Here is a 25618-nt window from a genome sequence, read left to right on the forward strand (position 1 = left end):
GAGGTCGGTACGCGCGGGATGGCATATTTGGAGCATTATTTGGCTTACTCGGTATTGGATTTGGCTTGTTCGAGGTAAGTAACACTTCTAAACTTGGTGTTGAGAGTATGAAACCCCGAATTACGTGTTATGTGATTGATGTTGAGGTGACACACATGCTAGGTGATGGGCGTGTGAGCATGCACCGTGTGAATTGTGATTTAATCGATTCCATGAAACTATGTAGCTTATCTTATCTAAACATTTTTACTGTACTCTATGTGTCAAAGCACTTGAGCTGTAATTTATGCTAGTTGGGATCAACACACTGTAAGTGCAAACAAAACACGATAAGTAATGAATACCAACTTGAATTACACTCTTAATACAAGCAAAGTATATTTTTGGTTACCGATGAGTTAAAAAAATCCTTTTATTGATTATAGGATATATTGAATCTCCATTAAAATACAAATGGGCAAAACTATACGCCATGAACAAAAAATAAGGTTTCCAAGTGCCGAGCTTATTAAGTTGTAATTCTCTTTACGTGGAGATCTATATGTACCATAGGATTTTTTAAATTCAAATTCAATCCTAAAAAACAATTGAGGACCCAGAAAAGCATAAGCATATTGTGAATCAAAACGAAAAAAATAAAATAGAGACAAGGATTTGCAAGTTAGTTTGATTCTAGATTTTGCGGATATGATGATGACGATAAGGAGGACTAGAAAAATTAAAATTAATTCTGTAAGCTTACACTTGAAAATTTTCAGAGAGGAGAACAATAAATCTGAAGAAACAAAGTCAAAAGCTTCAATCGCAGCTTGAAAACAGACTACAGACGACAAAGAAGAAAGCATGAAAACAGAGAAGCAAACAAAAGCTATTCATTTAACAAAGACCCGTTGGGAGGCATCTTGCCAGTAGGTCCAAAGGTAGCAGCATAGTTCTAGCACACAGAGATATGATATGACGGAACATGCAAAAACTATTTTCTCTCTAGTCTAACACTAAAATGTATCCACTATTATGATACCGCTATCACACGACGTACTAAGGTAAATATACAGCTCCGGTGACCTTGCAAAAAATATCATACAACTGTTACAGTTGCCTTAGCATAATACAATTATACAACCGCGAGGGAGAAAGAGAAGGGATGGAGAACCCCGTTATATATCCTGCTTTTAAATAGAATGCATGAAAAGAATGAACCTATAACACTAGTACACCTACCGACAAGACACAGAATATCATGCTGCTGCAGACTTCTTATCCTCATCGTCATAGATATTCAAAGCCTGAAGCAACTTCGGCCACGACTCTGGAATTCCTCCAGGGAGATCAAACTCCAACAGCTTACCCCGCCTGCGATAAAAGTCCTCCACTGGTCGGCTCTGCAGGAACAACATAATACCCCCAGCATTTGATTAGTGCATATGACTGTAGACAGGAAGTAAACTGAGACGAAAGCATATCAGGATATGAAACAACAGCATAAAATAAAAAGGAAACAAACACAAGAAACACAACTCCAGGAAGAGGAACCACTGCACAAAAGAAATGAATATCAGGACAAACAAACATCTTTGGCCACTTCAAAAGAACTGTGCACAAGAGCAGCTCCAACACAGTCAACCAATTAAACCTCAATTCCAAACTAGTTAGCATCGGCTAAAAGAAAGAAGATCGAAATGGAATAAAGGATATCTGAATGCCACGCTTGACTCATAAAAATATCAATGCCACACTTGACTGCACACGGATATCAAAAAGAGTGATTATCTTTTGATTTGACATTTACAGGAAAAAGTTAAATCAAGCAACTGCTGCAATCAACTGCTTATATAGTTGTCCTCTACATATACAACTCATAATTTCTCTCACTAATAAATTTTTTTTTAGAGTTGTAGTGACAATTTTTTGTTGTTTATGCAAGTGTCACAAAGTTTATAGTGATAAAAGGAATATTAGTAGGGGTCTATTCACCACTCAACTACATGAAGAGAACACAGTTTATAGCGATAAAAAGGATAATAGTTGGGGTTTTTATTAACCACTCTACATCATGAGAAATGAGAAATAAGAGAGAAAAGATGAAGTAGAGCAATACCGTTTCATGGTAGATGCGGAGGCGTTCCTTCACAACATCTTCGGTGTCATCAGACCGCGTAATAAGTTTGTTTTCACAATGCGAAGGAGGGAGTAGGGGAGGCATGTACATTCTAGTTTTGTCGTCATCAGCCTTGATATCAATGCATGCAACATTGTAATTACCTCCACACTCGCTACAAATCCTTCTTCCCAAGCACTTAGCAATCAATGCATCTTCCCGGAGCTTCAAATTAATCACCAAGTCGATGTCCGTTACTCCTTCTAAGATTTCCTAAACAACCAAACAACACATGAAGAATTGGATTCAGAAGATATACTTTGTATCTTTACCGGGAGATGAAATTGATCATAACAATTTCAGTGCACAAAATAGCTAAGCTAGTAACCAGAGGAGCAGACAACCATGGACTACTTACACTGCTGATAATTCTTGGCTGGACCTTTACACAGATCAGATCTGTTTCATCTCTAGGTCCAACAATAGGGGAAACAGAACCTCCAACTATAGGAACCAAGGACTGCAGAGCGCTTCAATTGTACTACAAGGTCGGACTGAACTAAAAAAACAATTTTACAAGGGAAAAGGTGCTAAAGTGGTAGGTGAAGTCAACAAGGTCCAGAATATAAAAATAGCCTTGCTTGAACACTTGACGACAAAAATTCAGCTTTTGCTCATTGGATCCCAGTTTGTTAACAGAATTTCAAAAGCAGTCACTAATTCTGGTGGCAACAAAGATATTGTGACGACCCGGCCAGTCGTCTCATGAGTTGTCGCTCCGGTCCCCCCATTTCGGTTCTATATGTGATCGGGTTGGTTGGCTCGGGTTCGGAAAGGATTTGGTAAGATTTGAGACACTTAGTCTCTTTTGAGTAAGCTTAAGTTGGAAAAGTCAACCGGATGTTGACTTATGTGTTAGAGGGCTCGGATGTGAGTTCCGATGGTTCGGATAGCTTCGGGAGGTGATTTGGGACTTAGGAGTGTGATCGGAATGTGTTTTGGAAGTTCGGAGTAGATTTAGGCTTGAATTGGCGAAATTGGATTTTTGGCGATTTTCGGTTGATAGGTGAGATTTTCATATAGGGGTCGGAATGGAATTCCGAGAGTTGCAGTAGTTCCGTTGTGTCATTTGGGATGTGTGTGCAAAATTTCAGGTCACTCGGACGTGGTTTGGTTGGGCTTTTGATCAAAAGCGCAATTTAGAATATTTTGGAATTCTTAGGCTTGAATACGATGCGAATTTGGTGTTTTGATGTTTTGAGCGTTCCGAAGGTTGGAACAAGTTTGAATGAAGTTATGGGATATGTTGGCATGTTTGGTTGAGGTCCCGGGGGCCTCGGGTGGTCAATCGGACCATTTCATATTGTTTGGAATTGCAGAAAAACTGTTGTGTGTTGCAAAGAATTTAGACCTTCGCGTTCGCGAGTGGGTCCTCGCGTTCGCGAAGGATTAGTTGGTGAAGGCTGGGAATTAAGCCTTCGCGTTCGCGAGGAAGGCTCCGCGTTCGCGAAGGGCTAGGTGATTGATAATCGCGTTCGCGTGAAGTGGACCGCGTTCGCGTAGAGGAATTGGGCAGCTGAGCTTTAGGGTATTTTATTCATCGCGTTCGCGAGTGAGGTAACGCGATCGCGAAGGGTCAGGCGGAAGAAGCATCGCATTCGCGATGGGCAGGTCGCAATCGCGAAGAGTAATTTTTGGTCAAAGTTGGTTTGTGCTTCGCGAACGCGAGGCGTTGACCACGTTCGCGAAGAAGGAAATAAGGCCTGGACAGAATGTTTAAATAGTCGTCTTGTCCGCGATTTTGGGGTTTATTTCCACCATTTTTGAGCGTTTTTGGAGCTTTTTGAAGAGGATTGAAGAGGGATTCAAGGGCAATCACTTGGAGAGGTAAGATTCATGGACTTAATACTCGATTCTAATGTGAAATCTACCTAATTAATCATGGAAATTAAGCCTAAAATTGAAGAAACTAGGGCTTGAAATTGGAGACCTAGAATTTGGGATTTGAGGGGTCATTTGTGGTTGGATTTTGATGCTTTTGGTATGAATGAACTCGGGGAGTGATGAGGAATCCATTGATGTGATTTTTACCGGAATCCGAAACGTGGGCCCGGGGGTCGGGTTAGGCCAATTTCGGGATTTGTGTTGTAAATTGATTATTTTCGCTTGGGCTTCGTTCCCTTAGCATATTTTGACGCCGTGATTCTGATTTTGGATAGATTCGACGCGAGTGGAGGCCGATTCGAGAGACAAAGGCGTCACGGGCTAGAGTTTGCACCGGATTGAGGTGAGTAATGATTGTAAATGATGCCCTGAGGGTATGAAACCCCAAATTGCACATCGTTGTGCTATATTGAGGTGATGCACATGCTTGATGACGAGCGTGGGGTCGTGCACTGCTGGGGATTATGACTTAGTCCGTCCCGAACGACTATTTTACCGCGTATTTGACTGAAATCTATTTGCTATCATCATGTTTTGGGCTGAATGCCATATATGGGCCTCGTGCCAACTATTTGAACCCTTAGGGGATTTTTATTGATATTTCCTCACTGTTTTGACTTTATACTTGAACTCAGTCATGCTATATTCTATAGTTTTTCATAACTCAGCCATATTTACTCTGCTTTAACACTTAAATGATATTTTGAATGATATGTTGGGCTGAGCACTATGTTTTACTGTTGCCCGAGTGGCTTGTGAGGATTTTGACTAAGTAAGGCCGAGAGCCTATGTTGTGAGGAAACACCAAATTATGATTATGAGGTCGAGGGCCTGAGATATGTACGCCACGAGATGGCTTGTTGATATGAGGCCGAGAGCCTAGTGATGATGCCACGAGATGGCTTGATATTGCACTTGGGCCGTAAGGGGCCCTCCAGGAGTCAGCACACCCCCAGTGAGCGCGGGTACCCATTGTGATGTGAGAGATAGCCCGAGGGGCTGGTGTTGTTCTATGATCTTGCCCGAGGGGCGATCTTTTATGTGTTTATCTTTCTTATTGCCTGTCATTTATCTGCTTAATTGTTAAAAAGGCATTTCATGAAGTTTAAACTGAACTAAATAACTTTACATATCTTCACTGATTTACTTGCTTTTACTGCTTCATTATAGCCTGTAATGTGCCTTACGTGATTTCTTGTTTTCAGTCTTTATTTATGATTATTACTCATTGAGTTAGAGTACTCACTTTACTCCCTGCACCCCGTGTGCAGATTTAGGCGTTGCTGATCCTGCTAGCGAGAGTTGAGAGCTCCCGACAGACTTTGAAGTTCACGAGGTAGCTGCTTGGCGTCCGCAGTCCCGTGTTTCTCCCCCTTTATCTCATTTCCTTTCCTTGATTAGTGACTCTGTAGTAGCTTGGTAGACCTTTCTTGTATTATCCGGATTGGTAGATGCTCATGACTAGTGACACCCCGGTATCGGGCTGTGTTGGATTTTATTTCCGCAAACTGTAATGTTCACTACTTACTTTTGGATTATTTATTACGTTTTAGACTTAATTCTTATTATTTAATTGCTTAAAACTGGAATGTGGAAAGTGTCGGCTGGCCTTGTCTTCACGAGAGGCGCCATCACGACCAGGTTCGGGTTTAGGGTCGTGACAGATATGACCGGTGACCTCAGGAGCTTTGGCCAAAAATAACAAAAATTCCAGAGAGTGATGGGTCCAAATCTAAGCATCAAGATGAAAGAGATTGAGAAGATATACAAGTCTATGACACTACATGTAGTTGCCTTGATACAGGGTCAATTTTTCGCAAATGACACTATACGGTAGTAACCTGACACTCAAGCTACTTCAGCCCTCTTTTCACTCACTATGTAATACTTAGGATTATTTCAGACTTATGAAACGTAAGCAACACACACAATTACGGGTAAAACCCAAACTTTTACTATTCTCGCAGAATATATACAAAGGAATCTCTGTTGGATGGCTCACATATGATCTGATCCCCCATAACAACAAAATACAACACATATATATAGGGGCTGCTACTGGCAGATTACAAAGGCCAGATTACTAAGGGGCAAATGCAAAGGGACAGCTTTTACAAGTGGGCCATATAAGTACTATAATCATTATGAGCACTTATCCATGTTTGCTGGAGCACTTAGCCATGTTTGCTGGAGCATTCAGCCATGTTTGCTGGAGCACTCATCCCTTAATGGGACCTTCCACGAAATGGCCATCATCAGCACTACCCTACTGTCACATGTCTTGCACACTTGTCTCACAACTCTGCCCACACTTTGCCTTTAGCCTGCCTAGCCTTGTCTTCGGACCATGCCTCGCGCACATTTGCTTATGACAACGTTCTCGTCACAGCCATGCCATCCCACTGTTCCGTACACATGCCTTAGTCAAGTGCCATGTGTTTATCTTCCTTTGCCATAGCCGTCGCCCACAACCAAGGTTGTCTTGCCATCACTGAAGACACCTTGTCTAGCTGACCTGCCCAAGTCCGTGCGCAACTTAGACACACTCCCAACTCCATACATTGCTTTGTCAAAACTTCCACGAACCATGCCAAGGGGCAATGTACAAGCCCTTGACATTGTTTCTTCCCGGCATCCGTCATGTCTCAACATTAGGAGCTAACAAAGCCAGGAAGAACCTTATCAAAAAAAAAAATACAACTAGGACGAAAAGAAGGGGTTGCAGCTCCGACAAAGTCATATTAATGCTTATATTGGGAGCTTTTGGTCCCAAGAAAAAGAAAAATGAAGATAATCCTAGAAAATGATTGGAGGTGAGGCTAGGCCAGACTGACCATCTAGGCTCAGCTAGAGGCTTATCGATGAAACATCCAAAAAGCACAGGCATATTTGGAACTATAGCCCATTGACAAGATGCAGGGCACATACATAACTCAGGTTTGGTCTTTACACACCAGGAAATAATATTTATCTACCCATTTGACACACCAGAACAGTCAAGTCCACCCCAACATCACCGCAAAATAGTGGATCGTAGTTTACACATATCTTGAAAGCACAGGCATTTTGGGAACTATTGCCCATTGACAACATGCAGGGCGCAAACATAAATCAGTTTTGGTCACGAAATAATATTTATCTACCCATTGACTCACCAAAACAGTCGAGTTAACCCCAACATCACCACAAAATAGTGGATCTTAGTTTACACATATTTTGAAAGGGAAATGGTAGTGTCACAAGAAAAATTCTGACATCTGCCATACCAGGTACAAGAAGTCAATGATCAAGAATGTTTATCAACGAGATACGAGATGTCGAATCTGAAAATGAGATGAACTGTAGAACAAAAAAGAAGAGAGGAGCCGACAGACATATCTCCAGGCCCCAGCATCCTAATTTTACTTTGACATTTAAGTCAGAGCCTGGGGTTTTACTAGTAAGTGGACAGTTATGGCGGTCCATACATAATTTGAGAGATAAAGGGTCGATTGACATATGACACGAATTTCTGAATAGGGTGAAAATAACAAGAGCTGGAACGATTAAGAATTACATCAATGACTGTGTATATGCATACAGTATATAAGCAACAAACACTATTCACATAGATACATTTATATGCAGTCATCGATTGAAAAGGAATAAAACAGGCAGCCTGGGGATTCAAGCTCCAAGCTCTGATCATGAGATATTTGTTTATCCAATGAGCAAGTTGATTTTGGACAAAAAACAAGTGATCAAGTAATCTCAGTTCACAATACTGACAGTAAAGCACATATATATATGGTTGAGAAAAACCAGCAAATGAACAGGTTTAGGAATTGAGAATGTATCTCTCATGGAGAAGATAGTGAAATCTGGGTACAACAAAGTTGCTCTCACTTCAGACCTATGTTGCTTGGACTCGGGTATGGGTATCTAATACGGGTGCGGATCTAAAGGTCGGATTGTTCATCACATAAATTTTAGGATTCTAGGTATGGATCCAAGTGCTGGAATACGCCAGTAAACGCATATTACGACATATAAAGAGTGTGTGTGTGTATATTTATATATATATAGATGTAGTCAAAGCACCTAAGGTAAGTTGACCAAATCCAGTGTGGATCCTACACCCACGCCCATGTCGTGTCGACATGGGTGCGGCGGGGATTTTGAAGAGTCGGAGAAACATAGCTTTAGACTCATGGTAAAGAAAGAGCAAGATAGGGGAAATGACTGACCAATAAAGCAATAGGGGATTAGGACTGACTAAACATAAACTCACGAAGACATTTAAAAAAACTTAAACTCATGAAGAAAACTTTAACCAAGAAGAATTTTCTGTTGCTGATTTTACTCTCAGACTAACGGAAAACAACAGCTTCAAACACATAAGGAAACCCTCACGTTGCTAGTATTGATAATACTACATTAAAAAAACAAAGTTAATCAACCCAAAACAGTTGGGAACTCAAAAGTCAGCTGAAACCATCATCTTGCTTGGACCTGCAATGAGTTCTCTCTAAACTCGTGAAGAGACTCCAGCAAGCAGCCCTAGTACAACAAGCCTTATATCATTAGTGAAGACATTGAGTTGACTTCGCATGAAAGAATGCCAAAAGATAACCATGCTCTGGTCCTAGCTCTACCTTATTTCAATAGTGAAGAAAGGAGAGGGGTTTATAACCAGTACATAAAATCCAGAAACTCAACAAAGATGCAGCTTTCATCCCTATATCTGAATTAGAATCTCCCTACATATCCATGCTTAAACGTTTCTGTTTATCTTCATTTGCATGAGTTGACATTTTTAGTTATGGGACATGAAAAATATCCAAGATTTTCTCTCAACAGATTCAAGTACAGCAGCGAACAATACGACAGTACACCATATTGCTTTGCAGCTCTAATAGCAGCTAGGTGACTACATCCTCAATTAGTTCATCCCTCTACCTTCTGATAAGCTGTTTCCTTGGTATGAAGTTATTGACAACTTCAACAATCTAGAAGTTGTTCAAATCCCACAAATATTGGTGCAGCAGTCAGTCACAGATAACATAATAATAAATAAAGCAACGAAGAAATAGAAGATGGATTAAGCAACAATAGCAAAGTTCTACAAAATATAGCAGTTTAGCCTCTAATCAAAACAAAGGAAGAAAACTCTAAAGGTGTAACTCTTTTAATCAGTAACATGAAACAGTAAGCCTGTAACCCCTTTAAAACAGACACATAATTCTAACAGAAAATGCAATCATTCAACCACCAAGCTATTAAATCAACAAAAAGCGCCATAAAAGTGCTCACTATCCATAATTGCACTAACGCAAGGGCATTTAGTTCTGAGATTATATTTGGCCTTTGCTCTCATACAAGGTGGAGAAACAGAGAATAAAACCATGACTGAAAGGCTATATTTTTTAAAGAGAAAACATTGGAACATATCCCCAATGCTGTTTGTGCCATCCTTATTACAAAAAAATAGTTCTCTAGGCCTGGAGGACAAATTATTAATTCTATAAAGTTGTCAAAATAACCAGCTAATGCACATAATTAGCAAGAATAGTGACAGAAAATTTTTATGCCAGTGAAACAATCATAATAGTCACACAATTTTAGGCTTGACGTTAAGAAGGTAGGAAAGTATAAGGCAGTTCTGAGAAGAGGTTAATGTGTTATAAAGACTACCAGTAATGAAAAAATCTGGTATGCACATAGTTAAAACTTTTTAAGGACATTACTTACATGACTGACATAAGAATAAGAAGCAAGCTCTAGAAGTTTGTAGTAGCAACTAAGAGAACATATAAGATGATATACATGTTTGCTCAAACAAGCCACAAATATTGACAATTAATTACATAAAGCTGAAATATAATAACTTGTGAAAATGTGTTGCAAGGACCCTCGTCCAGATATCAGGTTTCACTAGAAGAACCCAGGAAACAACTAATAAGATATGCTTAATGCAGATATTTGCTCTTATCTCCATAGATTTCATCTATAAGAGCAATAAGCACTGGTTAAAATGTCTGCAAAAGGCTTATATAGTTCAGAGTTTTGCTCTTTGCAGAAACTTAGACATAAAATAAAAAAAAAACATATTTCGTGTAAGATCAAGCACCATCTACATTCTACTCTAATTACCCCAACTTCAAAGAGCTGCATTCTTTAAAATTTCGCACTATTGAAATACCATGTCAAGCTTTCTTGTTGCTTTACAACTTTTGTACTTTATTCGTTCAAACAGCAGATTCAACTTGGTCTGAGAAGCAACGTTTCAGGTTCAGCCATAACCAGTAACACATCCTTGCCTATATAGAACATTCATACATTTCCTCTATGCAAGCATCTGTGGATGCCAGACAGTGAAAAGAAAGTATGGCCTATTAAAGTAGATAGATGTGCGAGATCTTAACCCAGTTAACACATGTAAACATAAATGTTAACAATACACATATAAATAAGAAGTATCATAAGGAAAGGATTTCATTCAGATTAGTAAGTTAACCCTATTGGAGATGTTTATCCAGCAACTGCAAATATCAATCTGGACATAGGTTAATGTATCTTTGCAATTATTACAAAATAACTGGCTCACCGCCTGATGTATAGTTCGAGGAAATCCATCAAGTATAAATCCTGCTTCACCCTTAGCTTCTCCAGCTTCAAGTCGCTTAGACAGCAAATCTATTATAATTTCATCTGAGATTAATTTCCCTTGGTTGACAATATCGACAAGCTGAAAAAGAAGGAACAAAGTAAATAAAGCAAATTAGTCAATAGAACAATTTTAGAGGGGAAAAGAGGATAGTGAAAATGAAGAGCACTATCAACCAAAGCTGATATATATGTAGTTTCATATTTTTACATACTCCTATAAGCATAGGAATCTGACTTGCCTTACTACAGAAGTAACTCTTTCAATTATTCAATACAATAGATTGAAGTAGCACCAAAAGCATAGATCTGTCACTCTCTTATTTGTTTATCAGACAAAATGATATTCATTTATTTTATTGGAAAATATGACAGAATTCATGAGAAAGCAATATAATACTCCTGTGACCAGTATTGTTTTCTTTGACTTTGAAGATTTTTTATCTGTTGACGATTTTCTTTTAATGATTATATCGTCCAAGGTCAGGGAAACAAATGCTAAAAAATGATGTTAAGCAAAGACCTAAAATATACAGCTGAATGTAAGAACTACTACATATTTATCTCTCACGCCACTGACATGGGAAACTTGCAACTTCCTGCTTTATTATTTAGTTATTACCTCACTCTAAAAGATGCCATAAACCCTGTTGTAACTTTCTCATCTGCTCATGGTTGCCATATTATTACACAAAAGTGGCTTCTGATTTTACCATTGAGTAAGTTTGAAATTAAATCAAACTTTCTAAAACAAGTCAAAGATAAAAGGTCGGGGGTGCAGCGGAGGAGGACGCGAAAAGTTTCACCATTGAACCTGGTATATAGGTTGAGGTTCCCAATGCTGATTTTTGATCCATGATCTTACTTAGGTAGATGAGTTACTTTTATAAGCTCTGGCGTCTTAGCCTGCAGACTTATTGGAATTACATTTTTTCTTTTAAACTAGACTTTTGATAAAGCCGTGTATGGTTTGTTTATTTAGTAGCCAGTTTCTTGAATCCTACACTAGATTACATACAAAAATATTTAGAAGGAAAAATTTATTCGCATTGACTGCTTTTCTGCAGTCGGGGGAAGAAGATTCTAGACTGATGAATCCGACAGCAATTAAACCATAAGCAGATCTCATCTAATGTAGGCCTTGTAGGAATCCTTCATTTTATTACAAAATACAGTTATCAAAACCACAGGTCCAACTTCATAAATAGTTTCCTAAATCCTTCAGGCAAAAGATGGAAACTTCTTCATCACTTAAACCCCCCCCCCCCCAAACACACACACACATTCTTCAGGCAAAAGATGGACACTTTTCCACACCATCACTTAAACATTAAGTATACACACACTCGCACTATAAAGATTAAACCTTTTAAGCAGGAATCTGGATATTTCCAAAAACAGAAGCCAAGAAAGTTGTATTATACAAGTTAATTCAATTTCCCCCTTCTCATCTTGCAAAATCTTGGGGCTAAAATTTTATAAGAAAGCTATAAAATTACATGAGAATTAGACCTGAGAAGCGAGGGGGCCATGAGAGGAGAGTTCGTGACGAACGAGATCACCAGTAGCTATATGAGGTACGCCAAGAAGCTTTGAAAGTCGAGCTGCATACGTCCCTTTTCCCACACCTGGACAACCCAGAAACACCCATTGCACATTTCTGCCCTTCTCTTTAAAACTACTTGCCGGAGAACCCGCCGGCAAATTCGCCGGCGACGGCGGTACTTTAAGGTCAGTTTTAGAAGGTTTATTATAACATAAACCCCGGTGGGTTAAATTGGTGACTCTACTACATCGCCATCTTACCACTGCGTGGCTCCAAACCGTCATAATTAATTAATGAATAAAGCCCAACAGGAATTAGAGAGCGAGAGATTTTCAGAAAAATGCAGAATCTTTGAGAGAATATTGGGATATTTTTTCTTCCTGCCTTTATGGGGTTAATAATTGAATTGAATTGAATTTGATATACAGCAAAGAGTTGGGGTCTGAAAGACTTTGGAGAAATGAAACACGTGGGTGAAAAAATGAGAAAGGGAAATCTGTGTTTGAGAATAGTATATGCCGACCATGAAAATGTGATAATTACGTCACCTTTTATTTAGGCGTTTGTAAAGTTTCAATTTCAACAGTCACAGCACGCAGAGGGCAGGAGATCTACAAACGGATGTTTTCCCAGATTTAGTGTTGCGTTCACGTTACCTTGGAACTACGATACCGAGAGTAACATCAATCATGTAATGTGGCCTTATTACTTTTTAGTGTGTTTTAAAATAAAATAAAATAAAAGTTCTAATCTATATATATAAATATAAAATTGGGCAATAGGAAAGTGAGGTGGCACCTCCATGAAACATATTTATCTTTTTTCTCCTTTTTTGGGATTTTCCATCATTTATTTAATTTATTTTACATTAAAAAATTATCTTCATAACTCACACTTCTTTATCTTCATAACCTACATTTTTAATAATCTCAATTATCCTCATGCCTTTCATATTCATAACCTTTAAACATAAATGTCAAGAAACTTTTCTGGACTTATGTAAGCGCATATTCCAACGTACTTGCAAGATTCAAATGTTGATGTATAATTTTACTCGCTTCAAAATTAGTAATGTTTACTTCCATCTCCAAAATTAGATCTTTAAGAAAAGTTATATGTGTGTGTATAAGAGTCGAGACAAATGAAGACTTTCGACTATGCGAGCGAGAATATAAAGACAGTGCCTTATGAAGACAGTGGAAGAGAAAGAAGAATGAAGTAGAGTTGGTTCCACGGGGCACAATGAATGTGATCATAAGGAGAAAATTAAGAATTTAGGGTTGATAAAATTTGAGAGGAGAGAGTGAGAGAAAGGATGAATTTGTTGAGAAATTAACGAAGAGCATAAAGAAAAGAAAAAGGATGGGAAGAGTTGGAAAATAATTGGGATGTTTCTTTTTGTCGTCATTATAGGATATACATTAATTATTGTTTTCCCTTTTCGTTCAATTCATTTTCCTTTTCCATTTATTTTTTGAATTATGAGTAAGTTAAGAATTTTTCCTTTTCAGTGGTTTATTATCCATGTAATTGTCATTCATGATTTATGTTTTGCAAATCTTGCTAATTTGAATGAATCAACGCTATCGTGTCCGCTTAAAAATTATAAGGTAAGTTACCTTAGGTAACGTTTTTTTTATATATATGAACTTTAAAATAACGTTTATTTTTTTAATATCTTTGTTCCCTTTTCTTTTATTGTTTTCAAATTTAAGATACCCTAGAATTAAAATGGGTCAAGATGAAAGTATAACGACTGAAAAATTGCTTCTATATTAAAGTGAGGGATTAACGCCATTCCATTTCCTTTTACCAAAAAAAATAAATATTAGCCACCATCAGTAATTTTACATCATTATTTTCATCAGTTTTTATAATTTGTCTTTAGTTCAAATATGCTAATTTAAATAGGTTGTTCCATAATTAAACAAAAATATTTTCTCACAGTTTTTCAGTCAAAGAAATATTGAAAGTATCATTAAGAGATGATAGATTCATAAAAAAATATTTGATTCGTATTTTTCCTACGTTGAAAATATGATGTTCTAAATCAGTTCGCTATATTTTGGTTGTATAAACAATCTTATACATCTTATGTATTTATATAGTTTTGGCTTCAAGAGAGATGACATGGCACTGCAGTCCCCTCTTTTGAATATATAAACGAAAAATAAATAGAATTGTCTGATTAATTAAATGGGACCATGGGAGGATAGATAAATAGAAGTAACTGAAAAAAGAAAAAAAAGAAGAAGAACCAAAGGAGTTAATACATATAAGGGTGGTGAATATTTAAAAATGGTAAGAATAGCTGACAAGAGAAATAATACAAATTTTGAAATTTGATAGATAATAATGAGGAGAAATAAAGGAGTTATTTATCTGGTTGAAAGTGAAATCGATGTAGCGAAAGAGAGAGAAATTAAAGGAACAAAAAAAAACTAAAATACAAAATATTGGGAATGCCGTGAAGGGAGAAGAAAAAAGGAAACGCTCTAAGTTTTCATCCTTCAAAATTTTTAAATTAGTATTTGTTCTTTTTTTATTATTCTTTTATTCTTCTGTTTTCTTATTCATGTTCACATACTTTATGTGAGTTGTTTGCATATTTAGTAGTAAAAATTTCTCATATATGATTTTAAGACCGTGCAAAGTACGGGCAAATATACTAGTTAATTTCAATGACAGGTTTTTCCAGCAAGATAAATATTACTTATGACTTATTCCGATCACAAGTTTTAAAAACTGTTATAGTTATACAAATTTCAAAAGAATTACTTTTTTAAAAGGAAACAAGGCCAAACTCATCTCTCTGCTATTCGAAAAGATGTAGTGGGTGTTTGGACGTAAGAATTGTAAAATTCCAAAAAAAAAAAGTGGAAAAAAAATAATTCAAGTGAAAATTGTATTTGAAAATTAGAGTTGTGTTTGGACATGAATATAATTTTGGGTTATTTTTGAAATTTTTTGAGTGATCTGAGTAAATTTTGAAAAATAACTTTTTGGAGTTTTAAAAATTTTCGAAAATTTTTAAAATTCATGTTAAGTGAAATTTGAAAAATTTATGGCCAAACATTGATTTCAAAAAAAAAGTAAAAAAAAAAGTGAAAAAATTCTTATGTCCAAACGAGCTTTTATATTTGTCAAACTTTGTAAGAGCCTGTTTGGATTGGTTTTTAAGCTGGTCAAACCAGCTTTTAAGTCATTTTTTAGCTTATTGAGGTGCTTGGCAAACTTAAAATCTGCTTAAAGGTCAAATACTTTTAAGCCAAAAGTGATAAGTTGGTAATCCCAACTTCTTCTTTTTTTTAGCTTAAAAGTCACCCCTCTTTGACCAAGTATTTTACATTGTTATCCCTGATACTTATGTATAATTCCAAAATACCCCAGTCTTTTCTTTTTCTCCTTTCCTCCGCCATTTCCAATCTCTGCCTTCCAAATTCCATATTCTTTTCTTTTTCTCCTTTCCTCCCCCATTTCCAATCTCTGCCATCCAAATAAGTAAGCTCTCTTTTCTTGTTCTTTGTAGAGTTATCTATTTCTTTTCTCGTGGTGGGTGGCTTTGGGTCGGGAAGAATGATGCTTTTAATTGAGATAAAAATTAATTTATATTTGAATTAAGTTCAAATTAATTTTAGTTAATAACCTGCGTTTCTTCCGGTAAGCATAAATACCTCTTACTTTCAAGAAAATAGAGCTTAGCAATCAACTTGATTTGAGAATCTACACCTATTCATTTGTTTTGACCCCATGAAAAAAGAAAGAAAGAAAAGATAGTACGAATTGATTTAGTCTTGATAGTTTCAGGGGCATTTAAGTAATTTTAACGGAAAAAGTGCTTATGAGCACATTTTTTCCAAACACATCAACTGCTTCAGCACCTTTATCCAAACATATAACTGCTTATTTAAAAATTAAGTTCAAGTACATAAAAAGTACTTTAAAGCACTTGATGCTTAAAAGCTACTTAAATTAAGTCAATCCAAACGGGCTCTAAATCAAAGATGGAATTCAGCTTAGAATAAGTCCTAATAGTGGAAAGCATTGAAATGTGAGAGAAAGAGAATGCGAGAAATTTTTAGAATGGAGCAAAAAAATGAATAGCTCAATGGTTAACACGTGTACAACCTTTATTTATAGATAAGTCCAGTTTGTCCAGCTGACAACAAACTGCCCAACCAATGCCGCTAACTCCTACTAATAGACTAACGTATACAACTAACTACAATTGTATAGCGAACTACCACTAACACTTCTATCTGGAAAATTACAATGAAATACAATATGTACAAATCTCAACCAACTTGCCAAGAAGAGTAGAGTGCTTGATCCATGTGAGGAACTTAGTGAAAAAGTCGGCTAACTACTTATATGTGAAAACATGGTGTAAAAAACCAACCCTTTTTATAACTTGTCATTTACAAAGAAAAGACTGGGATTGGAAGGAATAATGATACCATCAGCTCTTCAAGCAATCTTGCCAGCCAAACTAGTTCACCAACAACTATTCTGGCTAACATGTGTTCCACCTCCTTTTTACCTACACCCCGAGAAAAGAAGGGTATAAGGGAGTTTTTTCCAACTTAAAGTGACAATTAAAACGGGATTATTTATTTATTAAATTCAGAGTCGCCACTTGGGATAATTTTATGGTGTCCCAAGTCACCGGTTCAAATCCCGAATCGAGGAAAAGATTGACTCTGTTTTACAGTCCGCGAACACAAAAATTCGGGTAAGGAATTCTGTTAACCCGGGAGAAGGTGTTAGACATTCCCGGATTCCGTGGTTCTAGCACGATCGCTCAACTGTTACAATTGGCCTATTATCTGATTCTAATACATGTTTTAACCTATGGTACAACTTTAACTTTATAGCCGCTTTTATTCATTTTTAGGAAGATTGCAACGTCATTTAAAATATGTCTTGAACCACGTCACATAAATGCACCCGTAGTCCGCAACACATTTTATATAATATTGTTGAGATTTGGATTTGGGTCACATAAATGCGCACCCGAGTTTAGGAAGGTAAATTAATAAAATAACGCGCCTAAAGCAACTACGCGTTTGCAACTTTGCGAGGGTCACGAAAAATTCGCTAAATGGTACGCCTCAGTTTCTAAAGGATTAAGATTAATCAAGTGAGGGCCATAAATTGTATGTTTGGCTAGTAGGGCACACCTCAAATTAACTATAAGGATCTACCAATTAAATAAGGCTTAAGGAAATTAGCTACTTCTACACTAAAGTTGAATTTAAATCGTTAATCTAAAGGCCTGAGCTAGATGAAATCCAATTCATTTTTCATTTCAAAATCTGAGCCTAGCTTGAAGCCCACTAACCCATTGCTACGACAAACGCAGAGGCACAATTGGGCTCGCCATGAAGCCCAGAGTAAGAACTTAGCGCAGAAACGGAATCCTAGTGCGCATGGACCCATGCCGATAGCCAACATAATGCTTCATTACTATATTTGAGAAAATCCTACATTGTTCATACAATGTCAAATCTGAACCAAACGCTGACATATATTAAGCACATGTAAATCACATTCTAAGGTCAGTATATGTATTCCATGGTAAAGTATAATTTCCGATTATGACAATAAGTCTTTGCACTAATTGCCCATCATTTAATAACCAAACTCGACGATTACAAACTCCTACAACACCTAATTCAGACATGATGCATTTAGCAAGACTGCACCGACTCGAAACCTTTCTAAGAAGACGAAGGACCAAAGTGATGAACTGATTTAAATCTAGAGGTTTTCAAATCTAAATTCGGATTCAGATTCGTTTGAAAATTCCATTTAAAATGCAAAAGCTCAATATATGAACGAAACAGAACTACTTAACAAATTATGCAATCGTCGAAACAAATTTCGAGCTACACAGGAACAAACTTGAACATGATTAATGAGAAACAAACCCAAACCAAACCGTTAGAACAAAGGTCTGAATTGACATGAACTCAAACCATGGCTGTAAATAAAATAACCCAAGAGCCAAACAGTTTCAGCTAATCAAACTGAAAACTCTAGTCCTTAATTAATACATGTTCTATCTAAACCACCCTTGAACCTCTTATATTCAAACAAGTTCAAATCCAACATTTGACACTAATTGCATATCAGGGAATGGGATATTCAGAACAAGCTAGACTAAAGCAGAAATAGGAATATGGCAAAGGCAACAGTAATTACAACAAAAACTACTGCGTTTCATTCAGCTTCAACTTGGTTTATATCCCTTTACACAAAAACTCAACCAAGCTCACTTCCAACCATAGTTTCAGAAGGGTACCTAAAATTCAAAAGAGAAGCAAAAGAAATGAGGAATTAGCAAGAACAGTACCAGTAAAAGTCAGTTCTGATCTCCAGCAGTGGAACAGTAGACTCAAAACCAGACAACTTCCCAAAATAAGCTTTGAAATCTCAAAAAACTCAGACCATTTTTTCACTCGAATGCTGGAATTTATGGTTTTCAAGAATTCTAGCTAATGAGAATGATCAGAAATCCAGCAGACAAACTAAATTTTGAGCAATTTCCAACCAAACATGTAGGTAATTTAAAGTATTTTTCGAAGTTTTAGCCCTTTCAATTTTCAACAGTTTTTCGGTCTCTCCATCATGCCTTGTTCAAGAAGAAAGTGTGCCTTTATAGGCAAGCTTTTAGGGATGCAACAGTGCAATTAGTTTTGCACCCTAATCCCTTTCTAATTTTCGTTTTTGCTTAGAAAACCTTCTTCAATTTTTGCTTTCGCTCAGAAATCCTTAGTGTAAAATTCAAAATTTCAGTTTAGTCCCCACCCCAGCTTCCAAGAAGCTTCCTAATTCAGTTAAGAGAGATCCCTTTACCCAATTTCCCTAAACTACCCTTTTAAACTTCTTTTTACTTCAGAAACCAAATGGGTCAAATTGATCTTATGACTTAAGCCCCAAACGAATGGGCTGTTCTTGGGATCGGTCAAATAAACCGAGGTCCCAAGAATTCCATCCAACCCATGAGTGTGCTGAGACCCCAAAACCCTGACCCAAACAATTAGTACTCAAACGAAGGCCCCAAAAAAAACTCAATCAATTAATACTCCATTCGTTTCAATTTATGTAAACCTATTTCCTTTTTAGTCCGTGCCAAAAAGAATGACCTCTTTCCTTATTTGGAAACAATTTACCTTTATGCAATATTTTATAGCCACACAAAATATATGTGCTTCATTTTACACCACAAGTTCAAAAGTCTTCTCTCTTTTCTTAAACTTTGTGCCCAGTCAAATGGGTTCACATAAATTGAAACGGAGGGAGTACTAATTAAGATAGAAAACCGAATTAGTTCTAACCCTTTAACAAAAATTATCCAATATTAACTCATGGCTATTGCTTAATGAATTTAAACTAATTAGAGACAAAAATAGAGGGAAAAGAAAATAAAAATAAAAAAAGGAGATGGAAGAGAAGCATTCCGGAAAAGACGTGGACAAGGAATACCTGAGGTCAGAGACAAACGGGTTTGAAAGGCTTGTCCGGCAACTTTCGATTTGACCCAAAACTGGTATTAGTCGATTGTTCTCTTTGAGAACATATGAACAATGTCACATCTCCTTTTTCCGCACCCGATAGGGTGCACGAGAGTTTTTTCCAATTAAAGGACAATCGAAATGAGATTTGTTTATTTATTTCAGAGTCGCCACTTGGGAGATTTAGGGTGTCCCAAGTCACCAATTTAATCCCGAATCGAGGAAAAGAATGACTCCATATTACAGTCTGCGTACCAGAAATCCGGATAAGGAATTCTGTTAACCCTGGAGAAGGTGTTAAGCATTCCCAAGTTCCGTAGTTCTAACACGGTCGCTCAACTGTTATATTCGGCTTGATTATCTGATTTCATACAAATATGAACTTATGTGCCAATTGTGTCTTTTAACCGCTTTTATCATTTACTGTTATTTTTATCAAGAATTGCAACATTCATGGAAAACACACCTCGAATCACGTTACAATCAATGTACCCGTGGTTAGAGCTACATTTCAACTCTGTTGAGATTGGGATTTGGGTCACATAAATGTGCACCCGAGTTTAGGAAAATAACATTATTAAATACGCGCCTAAAGCAACTAGCTTATTGTTATTTTGGGAAAAAGCCATGAAATTCGCTAAACAGCCTGTCCCGAATTCTAAGTATTTTACTATATACATTTAGAGGGCCCCGCAGCTTGTGCATTTTTTGTTTGTTGAGGCTCATCTCATTCATTATTTTTTAAAAGGAATTTGCAGCGTCATGGAAATGCACCTCAGACCACGCCACAATCAATGTACCCGTGATTAGAGACACATTTCGACTCCGTTGGGATTTGGATTTGGGTCACATAAATGTGCACCCGAGTTTAAGAAGGTAAGGTTTATTAAGGCGCGTCCTAAAATGACTAGCGTATCATTATTTTGGGAAGGCCATGGAATTTTGCTAGACGGTCCATCCCGAAGTCTAAGCAAATTTTAAAACAAATATTTACTGAGGGCCCCGCGATTTTTGTATTTTTTTTTTCGGCGAGGCTCATCTCATTTTTATTTTTAAGGATAAACCTACAACAACTACATTTTTCTATTGAGTCCGTCTCTAAAATAAAAGAAAAACTCTTAATTAATTACATGCTGAAAAACGTAACTTATTAGTTATTAGTTTACGGCTAATGCGAAATGAAAATTGCGATCGAGTTTGTACAAAGAAAACGGTTTGCATTCTATATTCTATTATTCAACAAAAACTGAAACACGGGGTTGACGCACAATAATATCGAAGCAGATTATTTTTAGATGAAGAAACTAGACATATGCAACCTTGTTTATTGACGGGCATGCACATGAGGTTCAGTTAGTGATTCCTTACATACTTGACGTTAAAAAAGAACGAAACAATTGAAACCGAACCTATCTAACTTAGCGTGATATTGTTGTATGTATGACTACACGATTTTTCCCTTTTTGCTATACCCAGATTGCCTAGCATGCCTTCGAAATATACGTTATATACTGATGAGTTAAGGCGAAGCACATGTGATTACTGCATTCATTTCAACAGACCCTATATAAAACCATTGTTGGCCCAGCATCATTACTATCTAGCTGGCCTCTTTCTGACTAACATACCACGATAGATTACCATACCAAACTCCTTATGGACTAAAACTATTGCATTACATAGTTTGAAAACCAAACTTTTCGTGTTAAGCACACAAATATTCTACACTACAAACAGCAGGACAATGGTAGCATATTACGTACTAGCGATGCACAAAATGGCTCAAGTACAATCAATAAAAAAAGGAATTTCAGTTTATAGCTTCAGCTTCTGCAAGTGTGTACTCATGCTTCAAATGTCAACTTCAAACATGGAATTACATCGATTAAGTATGTGTACCTGGATTCAGATAACCAAACAAAAGAAAAGGAAGGGTGTCAGCAGCAAGCAACCAAGCAGCAGTCACAGCAGTAACAGATAGCAACAGCAGTTCCACAACAATTATGAAGCCCACAAGTGATCAAACACCAAGCAAACAATCCCCGAAACAGAGTAGTAAAACAGCCGAGAAAACCAGAATGTTCAATGCAATAGCAACAACAATCCAATGATCACAAACAGCTCGGCAAATAACCAACAACCATTGGCAAAGACAGCTCGACCAACTTAAACTCTTATGCAGTTTTCAGACAGTGTTTGGTTACAGTATTCTGGAATTTTCTTTGTGTTTCTTTCTTTCAGTTTTTTCCAACTTAAAACCTCTCTGAAGACTAAAAAATGTCCAGCCCTTTCTTAGCTAAAAATAGCTCTATTTATATCCTAAAAGAGAACCCCCTCAGGTCTGCCTAGAATTTCCAGCCTAAGGTCTGCCCATCCCCTTCATTCCCCATGCCTAAGCATTTTCTTGATGCAAGTCATTTGGTTCCCCACGCCTGGCCTATTGCTCTATTCAAGAGTCATGGGTTTAGTTAAGTATTAATCTCCCATACTCTTATGTTTTGTCCCCACTAATACTAGATTAATAGTATTTCTGATTAAACAATTGATAGCCCATTAATCCTGAATATTTAATCAGTCTTTGCCCAACCAAGATTACCCAAAAAGCCCTTGATGACGTTAGGTCAGTCCTAACAAACAGGTCGTTCACAACTCTGAAGAGAACCCCTCCCACAGCTAACAAACAGACCTATAATCAGTCCAACACAACCCTTCAACTAAATCAGCCAGTAAGAGTTAGGTCGTTCACCATTTTAATACTGTGAAACAAACGACAACATGTGTCGAGTCGACTTTGCGAGTTATAACGTATACTAATTAGTCGCTAATCAACTAAACTCAAGACAGAACAAACTGAGTGATTCAGGCATTTTTCGGATAATAATGGAACTTTACGACACTTAATTATGTGACGACCTTACTCAGGTAGACTATACGAACTATTATACGTAACGATTAATCGACTAACAACATTGAATAAACAGGGCACCAATTTTATTTCAAAACTCGGGTCATTTAACATGGAATTCACAAAACTTAACTAATCGACAACGTCAATCGAAGCGAATAGACATCTTATAACACACAATTAACACTTAAGAAAAGAAATCGACCAAACAAAAGGGTCTTGAAGATGGACAAAAAAATAGTCAAAAATCTAGAACAAATCCATGAACATATGCATAACACCTACACAAAAGGAAGGAAAAGACGATTACATCGGAAACTTACCTCAAAACGAAACAGGTCTGGTTTTTAGGGTTCTTGAACTCAGATTTGGGATTTGAAAAGTTCTGCTTGTATTTGACCAGAACCAAAGCTGATTAGGCCTGAGGGATGTTAGGGGAGTGACTAGGGTGAATTTGGGACTCATCCGGTGACTTAAGGTTTTGGCTCGAATCTTTGATCGAAGATTCGAGCACCCTGGAGGTGATTCGAAGTTAAGTGGTTAGGGATTTGTGTTCAGGGTGGCTCGTAGGTCCCGTGGTGTAACTATGGTAGCCACCGGCATCCTGGCTGCCGGATTTATGTTGAAAGGGCACCAGGGCGGCTGCTAGGGTTTCGGGGGTTTGGGGTCCTTTCTGAGAGAGACGAAGGAACGGGGTGGGGCTTAGGTAGGGGGGCGGGGTAAAAGGGTTAGGTTTATATATGCATTGATGGTTTAGATCCTGGCCGTTGGATCAAGTGAGATCTATGGCCAGGATCTATTCACTTGGGAAGAACGACGTCGTTTAGGTGTGTGGTGGGTGAGACCGGGTGGGGGAATGGATCGGGTCAAATTTTGACGGGTCTAGGGGAAGGCCTGGATCCGTTGGATCAATGTGGATGAGTGGCTCAGATTGAGTTTGCCTAAACGGCATCGTTCTGACTTGGCTGGGGCTGCATTGGGCCGTTTGATTGCAACAAATCAACGGCGCAGATTGAGGCGCAGATACGTCGTCGTTTGAGCTATGACTGGGCAGCCTGGTTTGGGCTGGGTCAATTTTAATTGGTCTGGGCCTGATATTAGTTTCATTTCTTTGGCCCAAACAGATTTTCTTCACTCTTTTCTTTTCTTCAATTTACCAAAATTGAACTAAACTCCAAATAAATTGTAAAATTAAAAATACAATTACACACATATTGGTTAACAGCTTACAGTAATTAATGCACAGTTTCAACATTAATTAAAATCACTCAATGACAAAAGACACTTAGGATTTTCTCTTTTTTCTTTTTAGAGTAATTCCCGCGAAGCAAAAATCACGTGCTTACAAACAATACTAATTTCAAGCCCAATCAGTCATAGAAAACTTGAAAGCTTGAAAGATTTTCTTCTCTTCATTTTTTAGATTTGAAACTGACCTGATTCGGCGAGGATTTGGGGAGAAATGGTGATGGATTAGGACTCAGGGATGGGTCATGGTTGCATGGTTGGATTTTGGTGGTGGTTTGCGCTCCGCCGCCGGCCGGAGATGGTTAAGAAATTCAGGGCGGCGGGTCTTAGGGTTAGAAATGGGAGAGATAAAGTGAAGGGGTGATTGGAACTGACTTGTCTTTGAGGGAATTTGGACAGTCTTAAACGACAATGGAGAGGAATTTTAGGCCGTTGGATGAGGCGAGATGAAAGGCCAAGATTTGTTAAAGCTATATTGAACTCAAAACGACGCCGTTCTACTCCTATATTGCGTCGTTTCTAGGGTCTTGGGGGATGAAGGCTTTGGGCCGGGTATGGGTGTGGAGCTGGGTCAGATTCGAGCGGGTAACGAGCAAAATAACGCTTGGGCCTAAGAATTTTAAATGAAGGCCCAAAATTTAGACATTTACTACTTCCTTTCTTTTCCCTTTCAATTTCTTTTCATTCCTTTTTTCTTTTCAAAATAAGACTTAAAACCTTGAATAAATCTTAAAACTAAATTAACCTATCAAAAATATTAATTACTCAAGCATGGTATTTACAAAAATTAATTAACTCCTAATTTAAAAAGAAACACTACAAAATTCGAAATTAAAGAGCAAAAATGCAACATGAACTATTTTTTGTGATTTTTTTATTTTTGTAAAATAAACTAATTTACTAATTAATCTAAAAAAATGTAAGATTAAGTTCTGAATGCAAATGCAATGGATTAACTAAAATAAACGTGCACAGACAAATGCAAACAATTAACAAAAATGCTACAAAATCTACGAAATCGCAAATAATGGGAAAAATTTATTTTGCTTGAATTTATGGGAGTAATTCATATAGGGAAAAAATCACGTGCTCACAGCTGCCCCTCTTTGCTCGGAAACACAGAGAGTTTTCGTGCAAAGATAAAGTGAGCGGATACGAGCGATTTTTGCTCATCTGAATACTCTGCGGGAAGCGTTTTTGAAAGATTTGACCGCACCCTACTTCCGAGGTTGCCTACATATCCTTGGCTATAAAGGAATCATGTCAGTGTAGTTCGGGCAGTTTTGGTAGCTGAGACTACCATGAAGCTGTAATTTCACTATTGTTGCTACTGCTTACTGAACCCTTTATTACACCATAAAAAAACAAAAAAAAGCTAGACTAAACTATGATCTATGCATTACAAAAATCCTATCTATATCTTCAAACTTGATCATGTGATCCATGTTGCCTTGTTGACTTGTATTCTCCAGGTGAAGTTCCTTTGTTGCTGACTTGAATTGTAGTCTGAGATGTCGTCCCTTTTCTCCAGGTGGATGCCTGATTGCTGAACTTTGAACTGTATTCCCGTGCTCTCCAGGTAGGCGCCTGACTGCTGAACTTAAAATGTATTCCCGTGCTCTCCAGGTGGGCGCTTGATTACCAAACTTTGACTATATTCATGTGCTCTTCAGGTGGGCGCCTGATTGCCAAAACTTTAACTATATTCCCGTGCT

General features: G+C 37.5%; 1 protein-coding gene across 1 annotated transcript; it reads right to left on the bottom strand.

Moving 5' to 3' along the window:
• Positions 1 to 852: 852 nt before the first annotated feature.
• LOC104239971 (probable adenylate kinase 6, chloroplastic) lies at positions 853 to 12896 on the bottom strand. The gene is made up of 4 exons (XM_009794743.2): positions 12200 to 12896; positions 10629 to 10769; positions 2099 to 2371; positions 853 to 1382 (listed from the first exon to the last, which is right to left on the bottom strand). Exons 1-4 carry the CDS (start codon positions 12515 to 12517, stop codon positions 1239 to 1241), a joined length of 876 nt encoding a protein of 291 aa, XP_009793045.1. The 5' UTR covers positions 12518 to 12896; the 3' UTR covers positions 853 to 1238.
• Positions 12897 to 25618: the final 12722 nt, after the last annotated feature.

Source organism: Nicotiana sylvestris, chromosome 5 (assembly GCF_000393655.2).
Source record: "Nicotiana sylvestris chromosome 5, ASM39365v2, whole genome shotgun sequence".
Taxonomy (NCBI): Eukaryota; Viridiplantae; Streptophyta; class Magnoliopsida; order Solanales; family Solanaceae; genus Nicotiana; species Nicotiana sylvestris.

Excerpts from the sequence above, each read along its gene's own strand:
- LOC104239971 (XM_009794743.2), bottom strand. The coding sequence starts at position 12,517 with ATGACGGTTTGGAGCCACGCAGTGGTAAGATGGCGATGTAGTAGAGTC. Across the intron at positions 10,770-12,199 it reads ATGGCCCCCTCGCTTCTCAG|CTTGTCGATATTGTCAACCA; the intron begins GTCTAATTCTCA and ends CTTCTTTTTCAG. Across the intron at positions 1,383-2,098 it reads TCCGCATCTACCATGAAACG|AGCCGACCAGTGGAGGACTT; the intron begins GTATTGCTCTAC and ends TTGTTCCTGCAG.